This window comes from Aythya ferina (genome assembly GCF_964211825.1).
Source record: "Aythya ferina genome assembly, chromosome: 7".
Classification (NCBI taxonomy): domain Eukaryota; kingdom Metazoa; phylum Chordata; class Aves; order Anseriformes; family Anatidae; genus Aythya; species Aythya ferina.
Genome location: NC_140302.1, coordinates 30572483 through 30592387, shown reverse-complemented (window position 1 = coordinate 30592387; position 19905 = coordinate 30572483). Strand labels below are relative to the sequence as shown.

General features: G+C 36.5%; 1 protein-coding gene across 5 annotated transcripts; it reads right to left on the bottom strand.

Annotated features, from left to right (window-relative positions):
- Nucleotides 1-617: 617 nt before the first annotated feature.
- Nucleotides 618-19290, bottom strand: ENO4 (enolase 4). 5 transcript variants are annotated; one of them, XM_084525606.1, is made up of 14 exons: nt 18968-19290; nt 17748-17876; nt 16402-16592; nt 14784-14923; nt 12649-12818; nt 12282-12413; nt 10997-11062; nt 10178-10240; nt 8597-8764; nt 7072-7197; nt 4646-4841; nt 3624-3691; nt 2975-3092; nt 618-1059 (listed from the first exon to the last, which is right to left on the bottom strand). In XM_084525606.1, the coding sequence occupies exons 1-14, from the start codon at nt 19112-19114 to the stop codon at nt 884-886; spliced, it is 1890 nt and encodes a 629-aa protein (XP_084381732.1). In that variant the 5' UTR covers nt 19115-19290; the 3' UTR covers nt 618-883. The 5 variants fall into 5 exon arrangements, with proteins under 5 accessions (XP_084381732.1, XP_084381735.1, XP_084381733.1 ...); XM_084525609.1 differs by lacking the exon at nt 18968-19290 and adding an exon at nt 18193-18953; XM_084525607.1 differs by lacking the exon at nt 2975-3092.
- Nucleotides 19291-19905: the final 615 nt, after the last annotated feature.

Sequence of the window (19905 nt, the reverse complement as noted above, 5' to 3'; positions counted from 1 at the left end):
TAATTCCTAAACTTAGGGAAATTTGTCTCCTTATTTGATACCTTGCTTTCTGGAGGGCAGCGGTGGTTTTGGTGGTTAATTTTTCACTTATGTATCTGTTACATTGAATTTTAAATGCAACATTTTATATATGTATTTTTCCTCAAATTACTATTGCTGTATTATATGTTCAAATTTTCAAATGATTCCAAACCAGAAGTTTTAAAAAATTCTTTTAAGCTATTTGTTACCTACGATATAAATTATTTATTTATCTTTTCACTGTTGCTTATTAAAAAGACTACTGACAAGTTTCCCAGACCTTGTGAAGTTGACTTGTTATTCCCTGCCTCAGACTGAAGCAGGCTTCCTATTGATGCAAATTACAGCTTTGTGCCCTACATTTGGGGTTTGCACTGATGCACTTGTATTGATAGCTAGCTCGAACTGGAGCAAAATTTCCCTTGTAGGCTAGATCTAAGAGCAGCATTGAGGTTGTGCGGGGGGGGTGGGGAGAGGCTGGAGCAGCATAACAGTCAAGGCCTTTGTTTTTTGTAAAATGTGTTTTTTTTACTGTTTGTCAATAGCTTACTCTTTGTGTGGAGAGAGATCTCTACTTTCTCAAAACAAACATTTAGTTTTGAAGTTAACACAGAAGTATTTGTTTGGTCAACTTGTAAATACAGCACAGAATTTTGTAGTATTTTCAAACTGTAGTCACTGTTCAGTTATCTTGGTTTCAGCTGGAAGTAATGGGCTTCTGGGAAAAGAAGCTAATATTTGAATGCTTAAATTTTTTAGCTGAAGTACTTGAAAATAAATGGAGTAAGTAGCAGGCAATATATGAGTTGCTTACCAAAATTAGTTTTTAGAAATTTACCCGAAAGTTAATTTGGCGGGCAACCTAGGTCAGCGTGCTGTTATCTGGGAGCTGTGCAGGCAAACTGTGAACCTGCAGGGCTGGCTGAGAGAGCTGGGGAGGTAACGAATCCTGCTCTGGGGGAGGAATTATATCAGATGCTTCTTTTTCTGGCTGTGTTTCTTCAGCAAAATCAGGAAATTCAAAATTCGCTTCAGACCCTGTAACAGAAGAGAAAAAAGAAGCCTGTTCTCATGTTTGCTGAGATTCAGTTTCTTGAAAGGTTCTCTGATGCACTCAGAATATATGTTTTATTTTTTTTATTTATATTTATTATATATATATATATATATATATTTTTTTAAGAAAAAAACTTCCACACGATGCTTACACAAGTCTCTAAACACCATTAAAAGTCTGGGCCTCAGAAACAAGGGAGCAGCACTGCTGCACTTTGCAGGAAGAGGACACGGTGCAGGCCAGGTTGGCTGGGGCTCTGGGCAACCAGATCTAGTGGAAGGCAGAGGGTTGGAACCAGATGGTCTTTAAGCTCCCTTCCAACCCAAACCATTCTATGATTCACAACAGCCTGAGCTTGGTATTTATGATGTTCCCTTCTTTGCTAATCATCCCACCTTGCTGCTCACCACCTTGGCTCTGGCTGCCCCCTTTTTAATTTTTATTTATTTATTTGAAATCCTTCTTCCTCTGCACCTCCTGCAAAGGTTCCCATCGGCTCTCTGTGTCTGCATGGCAGCAGGCAGAGCTGAGGGCTCCTGTTGTTGTGGTGCTCCTGGGCCCAGCTGCAGGCCTGCTTCAGTCAGTCCTGGGGGGACTCCTGATGGGTCAATGTCACCTCCCAGCTCCGCACCACTTAGGGAGTCCTCCACTGCTCAGCTCTCCAGTGTATTTTGTAGCTCGCAGCCCAGCCAAATGAAGAGTTTGGTATGCGGCTCAGACATGCTATCTCAATATTTCCCTGCTGTTGATTTAGTTATTGGATTTTATTTCTGCCAAATGATTAACAGTTTCGGGAATTGATGCTATTTCATTTTATGAGATATAGTTTTAAATATTTGTCAAACTCGAGCTCTTTTGTTTAGACTACCTCCATTTGAATAGGGAATATATTAATATTGTTGAGGCAGTTCAAGGTCACAGTTGTTTATAATTATCTGTCTTGCTTTTGAAAACATTCTGTGAAACTCATCAAAATGAATTTGTTTCTATTTTATTTATAATGGCTATAAATGAGCAAGTGGGAGATTTCCAAAATTCGTAATATTTTTCAGTATTTTATAAAAAATACTTTGTTATATAATGCTTGCATGTGAAATGCTGATATGCCATTCACAGAACATAAAATGATGAGAAACGAGATCAAATGACTTAATTCTCCTTCGTTTTTCTTTTACTTAGCCATAATAAATTTGTGCAAACCCTTTCCTTCATTTCTTCTGCTTCTTCCCCTCAAGACTGTATCCCTTTATTCTGTCTTGATTGATACCTGAGCAAGTGAGAAGTGGCTCTAATGACCAGTTAAGTATTTAACAGCATAGAAAATGGTGTATGAAGAATATGCAGATCATGAAATGCAGACAGATGCATACAAGTAGCTAAGGCTACTGTTGTGCATCCTCAACTTGGATTTTTCTTGGGTTTTATTTAGTGCTTAACCATGCAATTGTAGCTTTCCAAACGCGTTTTGCTGGACGTGGAACACAAAGGGGTTGTGAAATGACATTTTGTTAGCAATATATATTTAGGGGCTTGAGGGAGGTGGGGTATTTGGCCTAAAATTCCATTTTGGCAGCTTTTCGGAGTGTTATATGCGTGGTTTTTGTTTTGTTCCTTTTGCACCGTGGGCTTCAAGACTCCTACCAATTAATTCTGGAAAAAGGCTTAATGTAGGCTACTCCTCAAGAAGGGGTCTATTTTAACATTCAGTAAACAGATAATCCATTAGGACAACAATATACATTGTGGCAAGTGCTATCCTAGGTTTTTTTTGTCAGCGCTTATTTATAGTCTTTTGATTTCGCTTCCCTCCTGTGGTGCAGTTTCAATCATTCTCCCTCCAATCTTTGTTCTCGTATTCATTGCAAGCTGAAAACAAAGTAAGAAAGAAGCTCATACGTAGCGTTCTATTCTTGGCCAGTTCTTCCTCTATAGCAAGAAGGCGGTTGTATTTGGTCACCCTTTCTCCACGGGAAAGACCTCCCAACTTGATAAACCTGGCACCCAGTCCAACAGCCTTAAAACAAGAAAGTGCGTATTTTAAAACTATATGGTTTGGGAAGTGATGTCATTTGTAATTATTATACACGGCATCCTACTTCTAACTTAACAATCTTATCTTTTTACAAATAATAAATGTCCTTGATGAAAGACTTGCTGGATGCAAACAATTTTCACTGGCATACAATAGGAAATTTTATTTGTAAATGTCGCTTTAATACAAAAGGCTAAATATTATCAGTGTTAATTTTTTATATACAGTATTATTACCATTCAGAAATGTTTTAACTCATATTTTTTATAAACTAGTGCAAGCAAATAGATTCTCTGCACTTTTGTATATACTCCCTGATTTGGCAAATTTTCTGTGTGTTCTCTTCAGACTCAATTAACTCTCTGTGGGGGGAAAAAAGCAACTCTAGAAAAAGCCCATTTCGTAAAATGTTGTTTCTTTCTCACACAGAAACAGGCTTTCTCCTAAAAAAAATAGTTCATGTTAAAAGCAGTATTTTGGCAATTCTGCAATTGAACAGCTTTCAATACTTACCAGATCCACAAGGCTATCATCAGAAGATTCTCCATCTGGACTTCCTAATATGGTAATATGTCTTTGACCTATATATAACAGGAGTGTAAAACCTTCATTAGTATATATTTTATAAATTCGACACATAAATTGGACTTCTTTTTTTTTTCATTCCCCCCCCCCCCCCCTTTGGGCATTCTATGGTTAAATGTGAGCAGGAGTAAAACCAATGAAACCCATCTCATAAAAATGTACACTGTATTAGTTTGCTACCACTATGGCATTAACAGTATGTTTTCTTTTATTTTCAGCATGGATAAGGGAATATCTAACATGCTATCCTACAACTTATCTCTAGCTGATGTTTCTGGTAATGTATTCTACAAGCCAGGAGGCTGTTCTATTTATTTTAAATACGCTCTTTACTATAGCAATGATTTTTCTTTCCTATAAGTTTACCCTCAGGACTGCATGAATGTTTAGATTGCTATTTACTCACTTTGATATAGTGATTCTGGGCTTTTTGAAGGAATAAGGACAAGGAAATTATAAAATTGGATACATTAAATTTGTCCATCTATTCCTTGGCTATAAAGGTAAATAAAGAAAAAAAAACCTGCACAAGTACTGTTACCACAGAGGCTCAATAATATGTAGTCAATCATCTATGTAAACTGCAGTTTTAAACATTTTGGACTTGTTTGGATTTCTTAATTATTAATGCTAATATTAGTCAAAATTCAGATTAGTATTATTCAGATCATTTGTTTTATTTAAATTCTATTAGCTATCTGTACAACACTTATCTGCAGTGTCAAAGGGCATCCACATTCAAAACATCCACAATATATTAACTTGCTATAGTTGGAGCCTGTTTTAAGCTCCCAAACAATATTTGTGAATCAAAACATGAATTTTAGTTTCTTCTGACAAACGCTTTCTAAATTTGAAGCGGTGATTATTAAATAAAAATATGTAATATTTATGGATGTAGCAACACTATTTATTGACTTGTAGGGTTTGAAAGCAAGCACTTTACTCACCATCTAGAAGTCCAGTAAATTCTATGAGATCTGATACCTTGGTTTGATTAATATATTTTAGGACAACACCACTGCACATTGGTACATTCATGTTCTGGTCTATTTTAATTTTGGAAATATTTGTGGCAGCATCTTCAGCAATCAGGTAACATTTGGAAGCAAGAGCACAACTAATGTTATTCCATTGTTGTCTGTCCTGCATAAACAATCAAGTAAATATCTGCAGTTTAAAACAACAAAATGAATGAAAAACATAATTGAGATAAAAATTTAAAAATAAAATACAAAATTAGTTTGTCCTTTCATCCTAAAGATACTCTCCATATAAGCATATGTTTTATATTTTAAATCTGTTAAGCAAATAAAAATAAAATACTGGAATTTTGTTTGAATTTTAAGATTTTCCTAGAAAACAAACATTCTAATCTGGAATTAATCTAAGCTAGTTACACACAGGCACAGTTTTAAATATTTCAAATTAATTGTATGAGTTTGCTATTTTAATTACCTTTCCTGACTTGTATTTATTTTTCATGGACTATAAAATAATTGTCCATTTTTTTATTTAAGGTCTCATTGTTGTGATAATATGTGAAGTGTCATAATCTTTATTTGATTATAAAATAAGGAAACAGGAGGCAGCCATAGACTCAGTGACAGGTACGTGGAGAGGATGATCAGACCTACAGGGAACAGCCAAATACAACACTCTCTTTCTAGCAAAGCTCCATTTTTAGGGTCTTTGTTTCTTGATTTTAATGCACTGAGATTTAAAGCGAAATAGAGGATAAAAAACGTGTAAATAATTTGAAATTAAAAAAAATACAAATTATTTTTCTTTATGTCCACAGCATGCAAAGTTCTCATATTAAATACACATTAATTTTCTAGTTAATAATTCTGATAGTGATAATTCTTGGTGTATGGATCACACACATTTGTACCTATATACTTGCAATCTGTATGAAAGTCCATTCCTATGAAACTTTCAAAGCCCCTATGTAACAGAAAATGAAGTTTTTGATGCATGGAAAATGCTTAAACTTAAGAACTAAAGTGGTCTGCTGTCTGGAATTGCTGAATTAGTACCAGAGCTAATCCTCAAGGACCTAATTATCTGTGGCAAGGATGTGGCTTAGGTAAACTTTGCAGATTTCTGAGGCGGTGAGGAGGGGAGGCGTTTTCCCTTACAGTACTCTATTTCAAACTTGACTTCACTATCTGTTGCAATTCTTCTGCAGACAATTTTAACTATATTTTTTCATAAGAATTTTCAAGAAAGTTTGCAGCCCAGGCAGGAGTGGGGAATAATCTGGTGTTTTGGAATATAGGAGTCAGTTTGAAACAGTGCAGGGAAGCAAGGCTGCCTAGAGTAAGTGAGGTAACAATATACACCGATACTTGAAAAATAAGCTTTTAAAGTTTCAGCTAAAAACTGGATTTTGCAGATCATCTGTTTCAGAATTACTGATTCAGGCACTTGGCAGATTCATAAAGACACTCTCGTTCCCCCTTCATTCATATTCATCTTTTTTTTTTTTTTTTTTTTTAAGAAGAGCAAAAGTCATATACTTATGTTTAAAAAAAGGTATACAATTCCACAGCAACAATAAGTTTTTATTAAGTTGTGCATCTGTAGTATCTAGGTCGCAATTGTAGCTTCTGCTTCAATTACATTTTTATCTTTTTTGTAATATATGGAAGCTGAATTGTATGCATAAATGCTGATATTTGAGGTTGTGCAATTTCTTTCATCCATCAATAATCTGGTACCATGCTTAAGAGTATTCTACTTTATCATTGTAATCTATTGCCCATATTCAGTTAACCTCTCGAACTTTGATCACAGTGATAAAATACAGTTTTAAAATTCTGCTGAGCAATGGTGCCAGTTACAGGTTTGTTCTGGCTTCGGGTATAAATCTCAATTGTAAAGAATAGCTGCAATGTGATTTTTTTTTCAGTTGTTCTAAGAAATATATAACTATGTCCAAATTATCAGTTTCTCCTGTCTAATGTAATAACACTTATATGTCACTTGAATTTTGTAATTTGATTTTACAATACAATTATTTACTTAAATAAGAAGGAAAATGTAATAAAATAATAAAAATTACTGTGGTTTAGCAATCCCAATCAGTAAAAAAAAAAAAAAAAAAAAAAAAAAAAGCATTTTTCTGTTATTCCTTAAAATATTTGTACTATCCACATTCTGTTCATGCCAAGATTATTTTCTATCAGAAATTAGGTCAAACATTTTGAAAAATGTTATTGCCAGTTACAGATATGCACATGAATTATCTACTTTTTTTTTTTTTTTTTATACTGGTATTTCTGTCCCTAAACACTCTGGAAATGGAAGCTTCATATTTTGCATGTTTGGTAAAAATGTGAAAAATTCAGTGGTCTCACATAAACTATCTTACCTCTTTCCTTAAGGGATCTACTAATGCAATAATAGAAGGAAATTTATTAATCAGTTCCACATACATGTCAACCATTTCATCAGGACTTTTGAATGTTCCAGTAAGTATTTCATATTTCCCTTTAACCTAGTAAGTAAAAAATGCAAAAGATAAGAGTGGTAATACTTCAAAAAAAATAGTAATGTAAGCTTGCAGGTCTTGTAACACCAACATCTCCATGAAGGCAGTGGATTGTGTGTTCTTCAGTAAGTACGTATCCACTTGTCTACTTTATTCTATGTCTATGTGCACATTGTTACAGAAATATTTGCCTAAAGTAACAGTACATTGCAGCGGTCTCATGCCAAAGATATCATTCCCAAAACAAGGGAGATCTCTTTCAGCATTTTATTGGCAATGCTGAGTTTTACACAACTTTGTCATAAAATTGGCAGTATTTGGTATTTTTATTATATCTTGTATGAAAAATCTTTGTACTTAAAAAAAAAAAAAAAAGGTTAACTCTTATTCCTCATTTTCATTAAAAATATTCTTGTGAGAAAGATGCATACCCTCAGTACTCAAAAGTAAGACAATACCCTTCCTTGCTTCTTTGTCCTCTCATAAAAAAAAAAAAAAAGTTTTCAACTAGTCTCATCATTATGGGAAGTATAAGCTGCAACATACGAGGATGATTAAGGGTCACTGACACTGTCAAACTGTGCCAGAAAAAAACACTGCTTTACTGACTTTAACAGTACAATAACAAAGTTACAGAACTGCTGATAGTAATTACTGATAATTCATTCATTACGATTTTGCTCATTCTGAAATAGGATTAAGACATCATAAATTGTCAGGCGAGCAACTGTTTCACAAAATATACTACTAGTGTAAGATTTGCTGATATCGTATACCTAAACACAAAATTTCATTGAATACTAAACCAAATAGAATAGCAAGTTTCTTTTTCTGCTTAAAAAAAAAAAAAAAAAAAAAAAAAGATCTTGGAAATAGAGGCAAGAACATGAGGACTTCAGCTGGAGATAAACACACTTTATCTTAAATAAACTTGACAAATTAATAAACAGAGAAAAGGAATAAAGCTGGCTGATGCAGATAGGCTTACATCACTTGAAAGTAAAGGTTAAATCATGAAAGTAACAGATTTTTGCAGGCAGGACACAAGGCATAAAGGGGGGTTGCCTTGGTCCACTGAGCCTTATTCCAGGCAAGGTGCATCAGTATGCTGGTACAGCTGCAGAGGAGGAATGCGTGTCAGCATTCTCACGGCTCCCACTGCACTGGGTGACTGGAAGGAGGTCTGCGTGGCTTGTCTCCTTGCTCTTACAATCCAGTAACGTATCTGCTACACTTGTAGGACTGATTCAAAGATAATTTATAAATGCAGAGACAAAACTTTTGGTTTGCTTGTGGAAAACAGATTTGGAAGCTTCGAAGTGAGTTTGCAATACAACAGCAAATTGTTAACAAATTTCTATTTATTTAAAATAAACCAACAAAACATATACTGAAAATAACTTACGTAATCCATTAATTCATGAGCAGCACAATTTATTGCTAAATGCATGTCTGTTCCTAGCTCCAGACCTATGTTGTTGCAAGCTGTTTGCATTAGGAGTACAGGTTGTTCTAGATTATCCCATCCTGTTATTAGGCAACCTAAGTGTGATACTCTTTTTAAGGCCGGTGGCTGGAAATAAAACAAAAATAATCTATTTATTTACACATAAATAATACTCACATGTGTATTCACTGTCATTACAACCTGCCTTCAGTTATGAAAATATAAACCTGTTCTCACAAATTGCAGTAGGAGCTTTAAGGACAATTCTCTATGAATAAAGGGTTACCAACTGCTAATAGATAGAAAATTTATCATCCTTGGAAATGCGTCTAATCATGTAGTTCCCATTTTTATGGCCAGTACTGGTTTACAAAAATTGCTTCAGGCTCAAAATAAGTCTGACTAAAGTGAAGTTGTCACTATTGTAAAGAAAAGCCTAGGAAACTTTAGTAGACAGTCCTTCATTCTGACATCTAAACACATTAAAAAAACAGGTGCAACTTCTTGTTTTAATGATTTCTTTCACTGCCTATTTTGTCATTTGTCCTTTTTTTCCCTCAAAAAAAAAAATCAAATTAGCATGATGTTTTATCACTTTAAAATTCAGTCCCACTTCTATCTCCTTTAGTTTTCTCCTATTGAAATAATTTTTTTTTTTTCAGAGAATCTAATGCATCGCTTCCTTAGGTTTACCTTAAGGAATTACTTTAGCTTCCTACTGCAGTACATAGAGAAATAAGAATGTGGAAACTAACCACCAGAAAAATAGTGGCTAGCTGATTAGCAATGACAGATTTTGTGTTGTTTATGCAACAAAACAGTGCGAAAACTTCTGCTCATCCTGTCTTGTATACTCCACAAATGCAACAGTTCTTACCTGGTAATATTTTAATTAGTTCAGAAAGGAAAGCAAAACCAGCATGGCATTTCCAGCTATTTTTTTTGAAAACTCATCAATAAACTACAGATTTCAAAGTTAAACAAACAAACAAACAAAAAAAAACCACCACCAACAACAAACAGCAACAAAGATCATTTGAATCAGTTAAAATAACGCCCTGCCACTACTGCAAGTGCTGTCCTTCAGCTACTTCTTCCTATCTGCCATTATTGATAACCTCACAGAGGAACTGGGAACTTAACGTAGCATGACTAAGATGGGAGTTGTTTCCAGAGTTAGCAAAGAGCACAATATGCAAGTCTTGGAGGTAATAGTTTTGGGCTTACAAGAACAAAGGGCATGTATTCTGCCGGTGCTACAGGCCCACATTTGGATGACTTAACAAGGTTTTCCATATAAGCAAAATGCCTAGGTTCCAGAAGAATTCCCTTTATGTTAATGTTCTGCAGGAAGGCAAAGTATAGGCAGAGGCATCTAAATTACTATGTAAAATATGGGCATTTCGAGTATTTAAAAGTCTTGCCTTGACCTTTCCAAAGTAGTAATGTAGATTAATGTTTCATTTCTTAAGAACATTTTGGTTCCCCGCTGTTGTTAATACCTTGTTGAAAGCTTAAAATGAAAATCTCTTTTCTTACCGGAGCTTTCTTCCCTGTATTATGTGCTTTGCCTTTCTTACTGTCTGCTAGTTGAGGACTGGGCTGTTGGGAAGGTAGGAAGTAAGAAACAGTGAAAAAATGCCATGGAAAAATGCCATGAAAATGCCCAAAATGACAAAGAGATATTAGATTAAAAAAGAAAAATCTCTATTTTTTAGACCACAACTCTGAATTTTAAGTCTAAAGAGATTGCAAGTATTTAATTTAGGATATAGCATTCAAGACAAAGAAATTATGAGCAACTATCTGGTTTTATTTTGTGGTGGTAATTCATTTCAAATGCTTATTATTATCTTGGCATTACCCTAACCATCATCTGTTTTTCAAAATACTCCCACCTACCTATCAGTAATACCAGGGTTCTAGCAAATGATAATCTAGAGCCTGTACTAGGAGAAATCTAAAAACCTTACTTTGCAAAAAGCAAATACAAATACCGAGCTTGGTATTCTACTGCAATAATAATACTTTAACAAATATATGTTACGTGTGTGTGAGACTTTGCAGGAACCATATGTTCATTCTGATACCGTCCTTTCCTAGTGGACCTTTCCTGGTTCAAATAATGAAGTAGAAAGTCTTCCTATGCCTAGAACAATGCTTTATTCTATCTTCATTAATTTAATATCACTAAATGGCCAATATTTTATTCATCTGTCAGAGAAACAAATCTTCTGTTCTGTGTCACAAGACTAAACGTATTAACGTGCTAAATGTTCTATGTTTAAGCTCAAATAGACAATAGTAGTAGAAATGTCAAATGAAGTATATCACATTGTTAACACATTTTTATTGTACCACTTTCCCTGCAGGCTCCAACAGTCTCATCACTTCTTTCTGTACATCCAGAACTCTTTCTATGCCCTGAAATGAAACAACAGAATTCTTCAAAAGACAGATAAATTCTTTCACTTTAACAGCTTAAATCAGAAAAGAGAACACACTTCTGAATGCAGACCTTAATATAAAGTCTTAAAAAAAAAATAAAATCTTAATCACTGTCCATGATGGTGATTTCTTTAAGAGTTCTTAACTGGAAACTCTGACAACATTTCCAGGAAGCAGGAAAAGAATTGCTGTCTTTGTTTTTTTACATTGGGGAATGGAAGAACACTCCAATTAGATGAATCCACTGCTTTTAACACAAGGCTGTTTTTCCTTTTCTGCTGAGTTAGGAGAAGTTTAATGCTAACTTTGTAAATCACAGTTCACGTTTTCTAAAACTGTGCCAGTAAAGGCAAACTGAAGGGGGCAGAAGTCAGTTACAGCTGACAACATATCAATGCAGGAGGACCTGCTATGCTTGCTGCACTTCAGCAAGTAGCTTGCTACTTTCCCATGAGCACGAGGAGGCATTAAGTCTTAGAGGTACAGAATTGGTAACCTTATTAAGAGCTTTCTAAAAATCTAAAGGAATAGGAAAAAGAAAGAGAATCGAGCTCAGCTATTTGTTCAGGTCACCAGCATACAAAGTAGAAATCACAGCCCTAATGTAGGCATCTTGTGCAGATACATTCTTTAATGCAACACATGACTAAACAAAAAGAGGGTGCTGACCCAGTCTGTCTCATCCATCCTTCTTGCCCCTTGAATAGATTTTGTTCTGCTTTGTATTCCTGTCTATCTTCACTATTTAATTTTTAAAGAAATCTGTTCCCAAAGATTTTAAGGCTCTGCTGTGAATTTGTTGAGTTGTGTTGTATGCACTGCAGATCAACTCACACTATTTATAATCTACTAATAAAAAATCACATTTTAAAAAAGACTAGGCTGTTATTGTTGTATAACAGAATTCTTTTACATCTTCTTCAGTGCACCATTTTTCCTGTATATTAACACACGCATTTTAAACTTAAAATCTTCATGCATCTTCATTTAAATCTTCATCTTTACTTCTTTTAATGTTTCTTGTGTTAGAACTCTGCACTAACATTCGTTAGAACTTTGACCTTGTGAGTAAACAAAAAATTAAAAATATAGAGTCTAAAGATTGTATTGAAAAGACCTATATACTCACATATATACTTTATGTGGAATTTATAGAATATACATTTATATTTATTAAACAAAAATGAAACAGTACCTGTCTGAGTGATAACTGAGCTGGTGGTATGAGCATAAGTTCTTTCACTAATTTCAGTTTTGCAGGTGAAAATTTTTCACAGTTCAACAGAGTAATCATTGGACGTGGCAGAGTCATTTCTTTAGGTGAATCCTGTAATTGGGAGTACCATATGAAAAAAAAAAGTGTTAAAAAACAATCATTTATATATATATATATATTTTAGTTATGGAACAGGGCCAGTTCAAAGCCTGCTATAGACAACTGTCTTATGGATGTACTTTATGAGGTATATTTAATCCCACTTTCGTGAGGGAATCCTGATTTCAAAGTTCTAGAATTCTGGTAATTGGAATAAAATAAACAAAATGACCAAAGTCTCACACACCTGATTATATTTCAGCAGTGCTATATGTAAATACAATGGGATATGATTAATAGTGGCACCAGCCTTAGCTACAGCAAGTGATGTTCCCCCAATAGCTAAGCTGCCACAAAGCACTGGTTCAATGGGTTCTGCAGGTGGGAGTGTTCTCTCTGTACTCGACATCTTCTTCCCTGTGAGACAGAGTAGTAGCAAAACATTTTATTGGTTTAAAACATGTGCTTACATACCGTAGTTGTGTAAGTAAATAAAAAGTCAAGTTGTGGTAGTGTAGTCAATATATAACATAAGAGTTGTTTCATTTTTTACCTTAAACTTGTCATTTGTTTTATATGAAATGACCTTACAAGTAAGTAAGGTATCTGTCCTCACTCTGATTCCAAATGTGATTCAAATCTCCATTAGAAATCTTTCAGCCACTGACATTTACGTTTATATGCAGTAATGTCATACCATTTTTCAGGTTCTTTTCATAAACATGTTTTCAGTAGTCTTTATTGGCCTCTTTATATGCTCAGCTTTTGCATAAACATCTTGGAATATTACATTATAAGCTGATTGGAAGTACGCATACTTGATTTCTTCTAATAATGAGCGTAAAAAAAAATTAGGCCTATTACAGTTGGGTTTTCCAGAAAGAGAACTGATCAGGTCTTTTAAGTATTCCATACCCGTAGTCTTTTTAAATTTTCAAAAGAGCTTACTTCCCTTTCAGATACAGTAGCATAACTTCTGTCAAAATGCTTGAAACCCAGCAGTTCCCACTACTATACTTGTTACCTACGCTTCTTACCACTTCTTATTGCCTATATGAAACTGAACTAAGATGTCAGATTCTCAAAAATCATATGCATTGGGTACTTTTTTTGTAAATCTGACCAGTTACTTTGGTTCCTAATAGGAGTGACATACACATGTTAATTTGCTGTGGAAGTTTTCAGTAAATGCTGCAGGATACAACTCTGATAGGCAATAAAACATGCCTAAGGATTTTAAGCAGATATGCAGATTACACTATACATCATTCACATGCTGCATGTAACTTCTGTACCTCTTACATTGAGGATAAAGAGCTAGAGGTGCTATCTCTGAAAGCACCTGCTGCTGGAAGTTGCCATCTGTTACTGCTCTCCTGTCACAACTGGAATCTATAATCATTGACTCCTAATACTCAGATATTGGTTCCAGCAATCTTATTGCAGTCAATGTCACAATCAAATAAAAAGAAATTAAAATGAATGAAAACAAGTAACGCGTACCAGCAGAACCTTGACTAAGCATACAATATACAGCATGATGATATCTGGATGGACCTGACAGCTTCAGATGTTCCATTTCAGGTGAAAAGTGAACTTAGAGTACACACATAGAACATACTAATTGAGAGGTCTTGCTAGTATTTTACGAGAGTTCAAACTAAACTGGTAAGTAACCGATAATTTGCCAAAATTTTATGTCCTTCCAATAAATGACAACAGGAAGATCTTTTTTCCTGAGAATAATGCATACATGGAGTTAACATAGCATGCTTCCCCCCCCCCTTTTTTTTTTGCTATATATAGTAATCATATTTCTCTATTTTTGCACCATTTTGTTTCTTCAGTATCACTGTCTGCTTGCTTCTTTTTTTTCACTCTGTATTTCCTGTCTTCCCCATGTCATCCCCTTCCTTTTTTCTTTTTCACTTTTCACCTTTATTTCCTCCTTTTGTCAGTATTAGCCACAACTCTCCCTTTCTCCCTTCCTCTTTCCACTCTTTTCAACTTCTGTCTTCCTTCTATTTCCATTTTCCTTTTCAGTTCTATGATTCTTTTCTTTCCTTATCATTTTCATTTTTATTCTTCATTTGCATCCTCCTCCATTCTTATTCCTCACTCTGAAGAGTAATAACCTCCTGTCTAAGACAAAGGCAGAAACTCTGTTCAACAAATGCAAACGAGTGATGAGAAAACTGTGTGTTTCCCTCTCTCATTTCTGAAGGAGAAACTGCTGTGAGCAGAAAGAAGATTTAGGACAGAGTAACTAAACCCTTAAACATGTGACACTACTCTTTAGTGTCCACAGAAGTATTTTAGCATCTTTATCAATATCGGTATTACAGGTCTTACAGAAAATATTAAAAGGAAATAAACTAAAACCTGGTTTTGCTGCTTTTTTTTTCCCAGATGGTGCCGATGGAGCTGATGGTGCTGATGGAGCACAGGAAAGAGGGGCTGCTTCTTCCTCTTCTTCCTTTTGAATTTCTTTTTTTTCTTCTACCTTTTTTCTAAAGTATTCACTGAGAGAAAAGGCATAAAGATTATTGGTTCAAAATAGTGTTAGGCATGTGAAAAGTAGACACAGTATACTTGCTAAGGAAGATGCTGGGAGATGGATTAAGAGCATCTATTTGAGTTTCTGCCATGGTCTTGTTGTGTGAAGCTGAGTAAGTCAATAAACGACTGTCTTTTGGTAGTTACCGGCATCACTGGGTAAACAAAAAGAACCCATAAGCAGGTGTAACGTATCTTAGTGTGAAGGATAAATTTGCATTGCACGGGTAGTAACAGACTGTAATCCTGTCATAAATTTATGACATTAAACAATTTAGCCTAAACTGCTCAGCCAAGAGGTCAGTTGTACGCTGTCATCTGGGTAGATGCAAGCTCTAAGTGGCTGTATTTCAACTACATGCATGAAGTGGGAATTGCATCCATGGTCACACAGACACCCAATTCAGGCAAATGGAGCACATAAGCTACGTAAGGTAACGTTAAGTAATGTATTTGCCTTATTTAGATTCACTTCAGATGGAAGAATTTCTTTCAACATGAGTTCTTATTCTCTTGAGAAAGGTTTCCAGCTAATCCACTTGGAAGGCAATTAGGTCTGTTTGCCACAGTTTGTGTTAAAAGTGTGGCAACCCAACAGCTACCCCTCCAGGAAAGCCTCACTGCATTCAGCCAGGCAGCTGACAGAAACACCACTGTTTCCAGGGTGAAGGAGGCCACAACACTGCCAGGTAGTTTCTCTAACACTAGTAAAAATACATTCAGATACACGTGATGTTTTTTACCGCAGGGCTTTTCTTCTTATAAACAAAAATATTTATTTTTAATGGAAAAACACAGCTATTCATTTTCACTTGAGATTCCCCTATGAAATATTTGTATGAAACAATATATATGACTCTTTACTAGAAAAACTTTGTTTCCAAGAAAGTGTAGAATACCCGCTAAAAGAAACTAATTACTCCAAATAAAAATCCCTTAGGAATACCCTGCCCAGAAAAAACACTCAGATCCTGAAAACACTATGTATGTATGTATGTATCTATCTATCTGTTCAGAGCATCTAGCTCAGTGCAAAAGACATAACGCAAAGGCCTTTCATACATTTTTTCTGCAGTGCAATGAACAAAACAAGCAGAATTGTAATCTGAAAAACCTGTCCCCCAGATTAAACTGGCACCGAATGAGTTTCTTACACTCGATAACATGTTCAAATATTTTTTCTTAGCCTCCTATTTCCCCCTCCCCCCAAAAATCTAATCCCTATAAATTCTTATAAAAAAAAGACTAATTTTCATATAATGATTATGAAGCAGCAGGAAATAATATACCATAATATATCTTAAATGCACTTCATATCCTAAAAATATACAAAAAAAAATATTAGAAGCATTATTGTTTATGTTTTTCATTTAGATATAAATTCACAGTATTTCAAATGCAGTGACCTGTTTTGCAGTAACATAAAGTCACATGCAAGACCTACCCAAGCATCTTATCAATTTCACACTGGTCAGTAGGCTTCAAGTCCCTTAACATTGTGTTCAGGGATTCATTCACCCATTCCACAGCAGTGGTAACAGTGCCATTTCTTTCTTTCTCACCACCTTCAGTTATTTCAGGTGAAGCATTTTCAGGTACATGAGAATGAGAAGACATTATAGCAGAACAAATCCTCTGCAAAATAACGTAAAAAAACTTAAAGCACTATTTCATTTCCAATTTGAAAATGTAATTTGAAAGAATAAGAAGCAGATGACCTTACCAGCTCTACAAGCACCTATCTGCAGAACTACTGTTTGTTCCACTTAACTGATCTCTTTTAATCCAGCACCTCCTTCCTGGTCTCTTACACTCTGGTACGCACAGACCTTATTCAAGTTTCTCCATCTAAATTGTAACTACTTAGGCAAAAACCTTGTGACAGATCTGCTTTACATATGCCTTTTGTTATCAGAATACTTATTTTAAAGACCATACTGTCATTATAACATCTTCTATTGCAGTTGTTGTTAGCTTGTTGTACCATGATTCATCAGCATTTATGGTTAATGCTATCACTCATGATCACTTACTTGTTGTCTTATTTAGGTATTTTAAGCTTATCTTTCTGTACCATACTTACAATATGAACAATACTTACAAAACTCACCCAATGGAAACATCATTTACAGATACCACAGAGCTGCCTGTATTAATAGTATTAACTTTACATACTGTGAATATCTTTGAAATTATATTTAATTTCTTTAAATTGGCTCCTTTTAGGGATCAAGAATGGAATGAGTCATAGTTTAAGTGCAGGTGAGATGTATGTTTGACTTAATTATCACCCACATCATCTCAAAGTAAAAGTTCCTTCACCTCTACTTTATTGACACCGTACTATACTTTTCTTTAACATTGCCACAAAAATAGAAATATAAGGATCTGAAAACAAAAACAAAAGAAAAATGTAGATGGTAAATGAACTTACATTGGCTAGATATGGCTGTAAGGAAATGCAACACGATACATTAAGACAGACAAAAGTTTAACATAGAAAGATGCTCTGTCACATTATACTCACAAAGTAAACAAGTATTGTCCAAAAAGTACTGTGTAATTCACAAAGTATAAAGTTTTCATAGTTGTTGGCAGCGGCTAACATGACATTTTTTTCCATGACATTTTTTGAGTACATACAACATTAGGTACTCAACTACTGAGTCATGGAGATTTATCATTTCACTAAAGATACAAACTAAAATGTTCATTAGGATATGAGTAGAATAGTACATCTCCCTGATACTGTCTGATTAAATAAATAAAACAGGAAGAAGGAGCTCATACCTTCTCATAGTTTTTAACTGTACAGTATATTTCCACTTCTAATGTTGGTTTACCAACTCCATCAAGAACTTTTCTTCCAGCTAATTTGCATATTACTGGAGCTTTTGAAAATGTAGACAAGTAGTTAGCCTTAAATGAAAGAGAAAGAACTCATCAGAAGTCAGTTGCTATGCAAACAGGTTTTTATTCCATTAAACAAATTTAGATTATATCCATCACTGAGCAAATCTATGTCCCAATCTTCAACACACTCGTGTTACACTGTACATTTACTTCTACAGCATCTGCTTAAGAATCATTCCAGGGAATCGATCCAACTTAAATGGAAAGTCCAAAGTCACATCCAGGTTAGATGAACATGTGTTTTATTTTACAAAGCTAGTGATGGATATCATCAAGTATCTCCTTAGCCCTCCCAGAAAATAGGCATTTGCCCAAGGCTTACTTGGATTTCCACTATATAACAAAAACAATCATTGTGCTATTTATCTTCCCGTGGTGATGGCAAAACACTTGGAGATGGGAAACTGTGAAATGCTCCATTTCCACAGACACTTTCACAGACTATTTTTTTTTTTAAGAGTTACACCCTATTTGTATTGCTTGCAGTTGCTGTATCACCACTAACAGATGTTTCATTAGTAGGACTCCTTATGGTATTTTCTCAAGTTGATACCAGATATAACTGGTGTGAGGCCCACACTCTTTCCAAGAGCTGACACATCCCCAGCCTCTTATTGCAACTGGCCCATGGCATCAGCGTGCTGAGCAGCAGCTTTATTTTACTAGGGATGCCCACCAACAGCCTCCCAAGGCCAAGTAATCTCCCTTTGCATTGAGACCAGCAACCAACATACAACAAAAACGTGTGATGCTGCACATCTGGACAAGCATCATCATGCCAGGGTCCCCAAGAGCTAAAAATGAACGAAACATCACGAGCATTGCCCGAGGCAGCGGCACGCCCTGTGTTTAAGTGTACTTTTAGCCACAGAAACCTCGGGCTCCTCTCAGCAGCAGCCTTTCGGCTTACAGGGGGCACCAGGGCAGGGCACAGGCAGAGGACACCCGTGAGGGGCCTACGGGCAGGTGGGGACTGAGGGGAGCCGAGGGGAACCTCGGCCAAGCCTCCGCCCGCCCTGAGGCAGCAGCAGCCCCGCGGTCCCCCTCAGGAGCAGCCGGGGCGGGCGCCTCACGCATTGCAGCCCCCCCGGCGGTACCAAGGCCCCGTAGAGATCTGCGGGGCACAGCGGGAAGAGGGCGTTGAGCGCCTCCTCCACCCGCTGCGGCACCCGCTGGCCCCGGTAATACTCCGCCGCCTCCCTCCGCAGCTCCCCGAGCCGCCCGCCGCCACCACGCTGCTCCATGGCGGAGCCCACCGGCCGCGGCGACAAAATGGCGGCGCCTCCTTCACCCCCCTCCTCTCGCGAGAGCCCTGAGGCGGGAAGCGCGGCGCTGAGGGGGGAATGGCGGCGGGCGGGCTCCGAGGTGGGGGGGAGGCAGCGCCGTGTGAGGGCGGCAGCGCCCCCGGCGGTCCTGATGCTGCCCCCGGGCGTCCTGAGGCACCAACGGGGCTCCTATGGCTGCCCCCCGGGGTCCTGCAGCTGCCCCCCGGCGACAGGGAGGGGCGGTGTTTGGCTGGTGCCTTGCTTTCGTGCGGCGCTGGCTCTTCCCTCAGGGGCTGGTGATGATCCTCCAAGTCAGAATGCCTGGGGCAGGCGCTCTTTAGTTTTAAAAGTCGCCGAACAACGAAATTGTGTAAGATTATCATCCTGAAAGAGAGACAGATTATGGTTTGTGAAATGTCTAGTGAGGATAACGCCGCAAAATGCCCCAGTAACTCTACTTCTGCATTTAAAAGCCCTTTACTTTCAATGAAAAGAAACGTTTCACAACCTAAATGATCATTTTTAGTCTGCAATTTCCTACAAAAACTTTCACTTTGTTACACTGTTCATTGGTAATTTTGTTGAAGTAACTGAAAATGGAGATACTTAAAAAGCTGTTAGCTGCACACTTCCTCAGCTCTAAAATCAATATGTGTAGACCTTTGCTCATTGTATGTTCACTTCTCTGGGTTGGGCGATAATGAAGAAAAATCCCTACTGAATCATTTTCTTTCCCTTTCACATCCTTCAGAAATAGCATGGTACCTCTC

Coding starts and splice junctions, on each gene's coding strand:
- ENO4 (XM_084525606.1), bottom strand. CDS start 19,114: ATGGAGCAGCGTGGTGGCGGCGGGCGGCTCGGGGAGCTGCGGAGGGAG. Junction 17,877..18,967: donor CAGATCTCTACGGGGCCTTG/GTACCGCCGGGG, acceptor CTTTCATTTAAG/GCTAACTACTTGTCTACATT. Junction 11,063..12,281: donor CTCAGTTATCACTCAGACAG/GTACTGTTTCAT, acceptor GTTTCATTTCAG/GGCATAGAAAGAGTTCTGGA.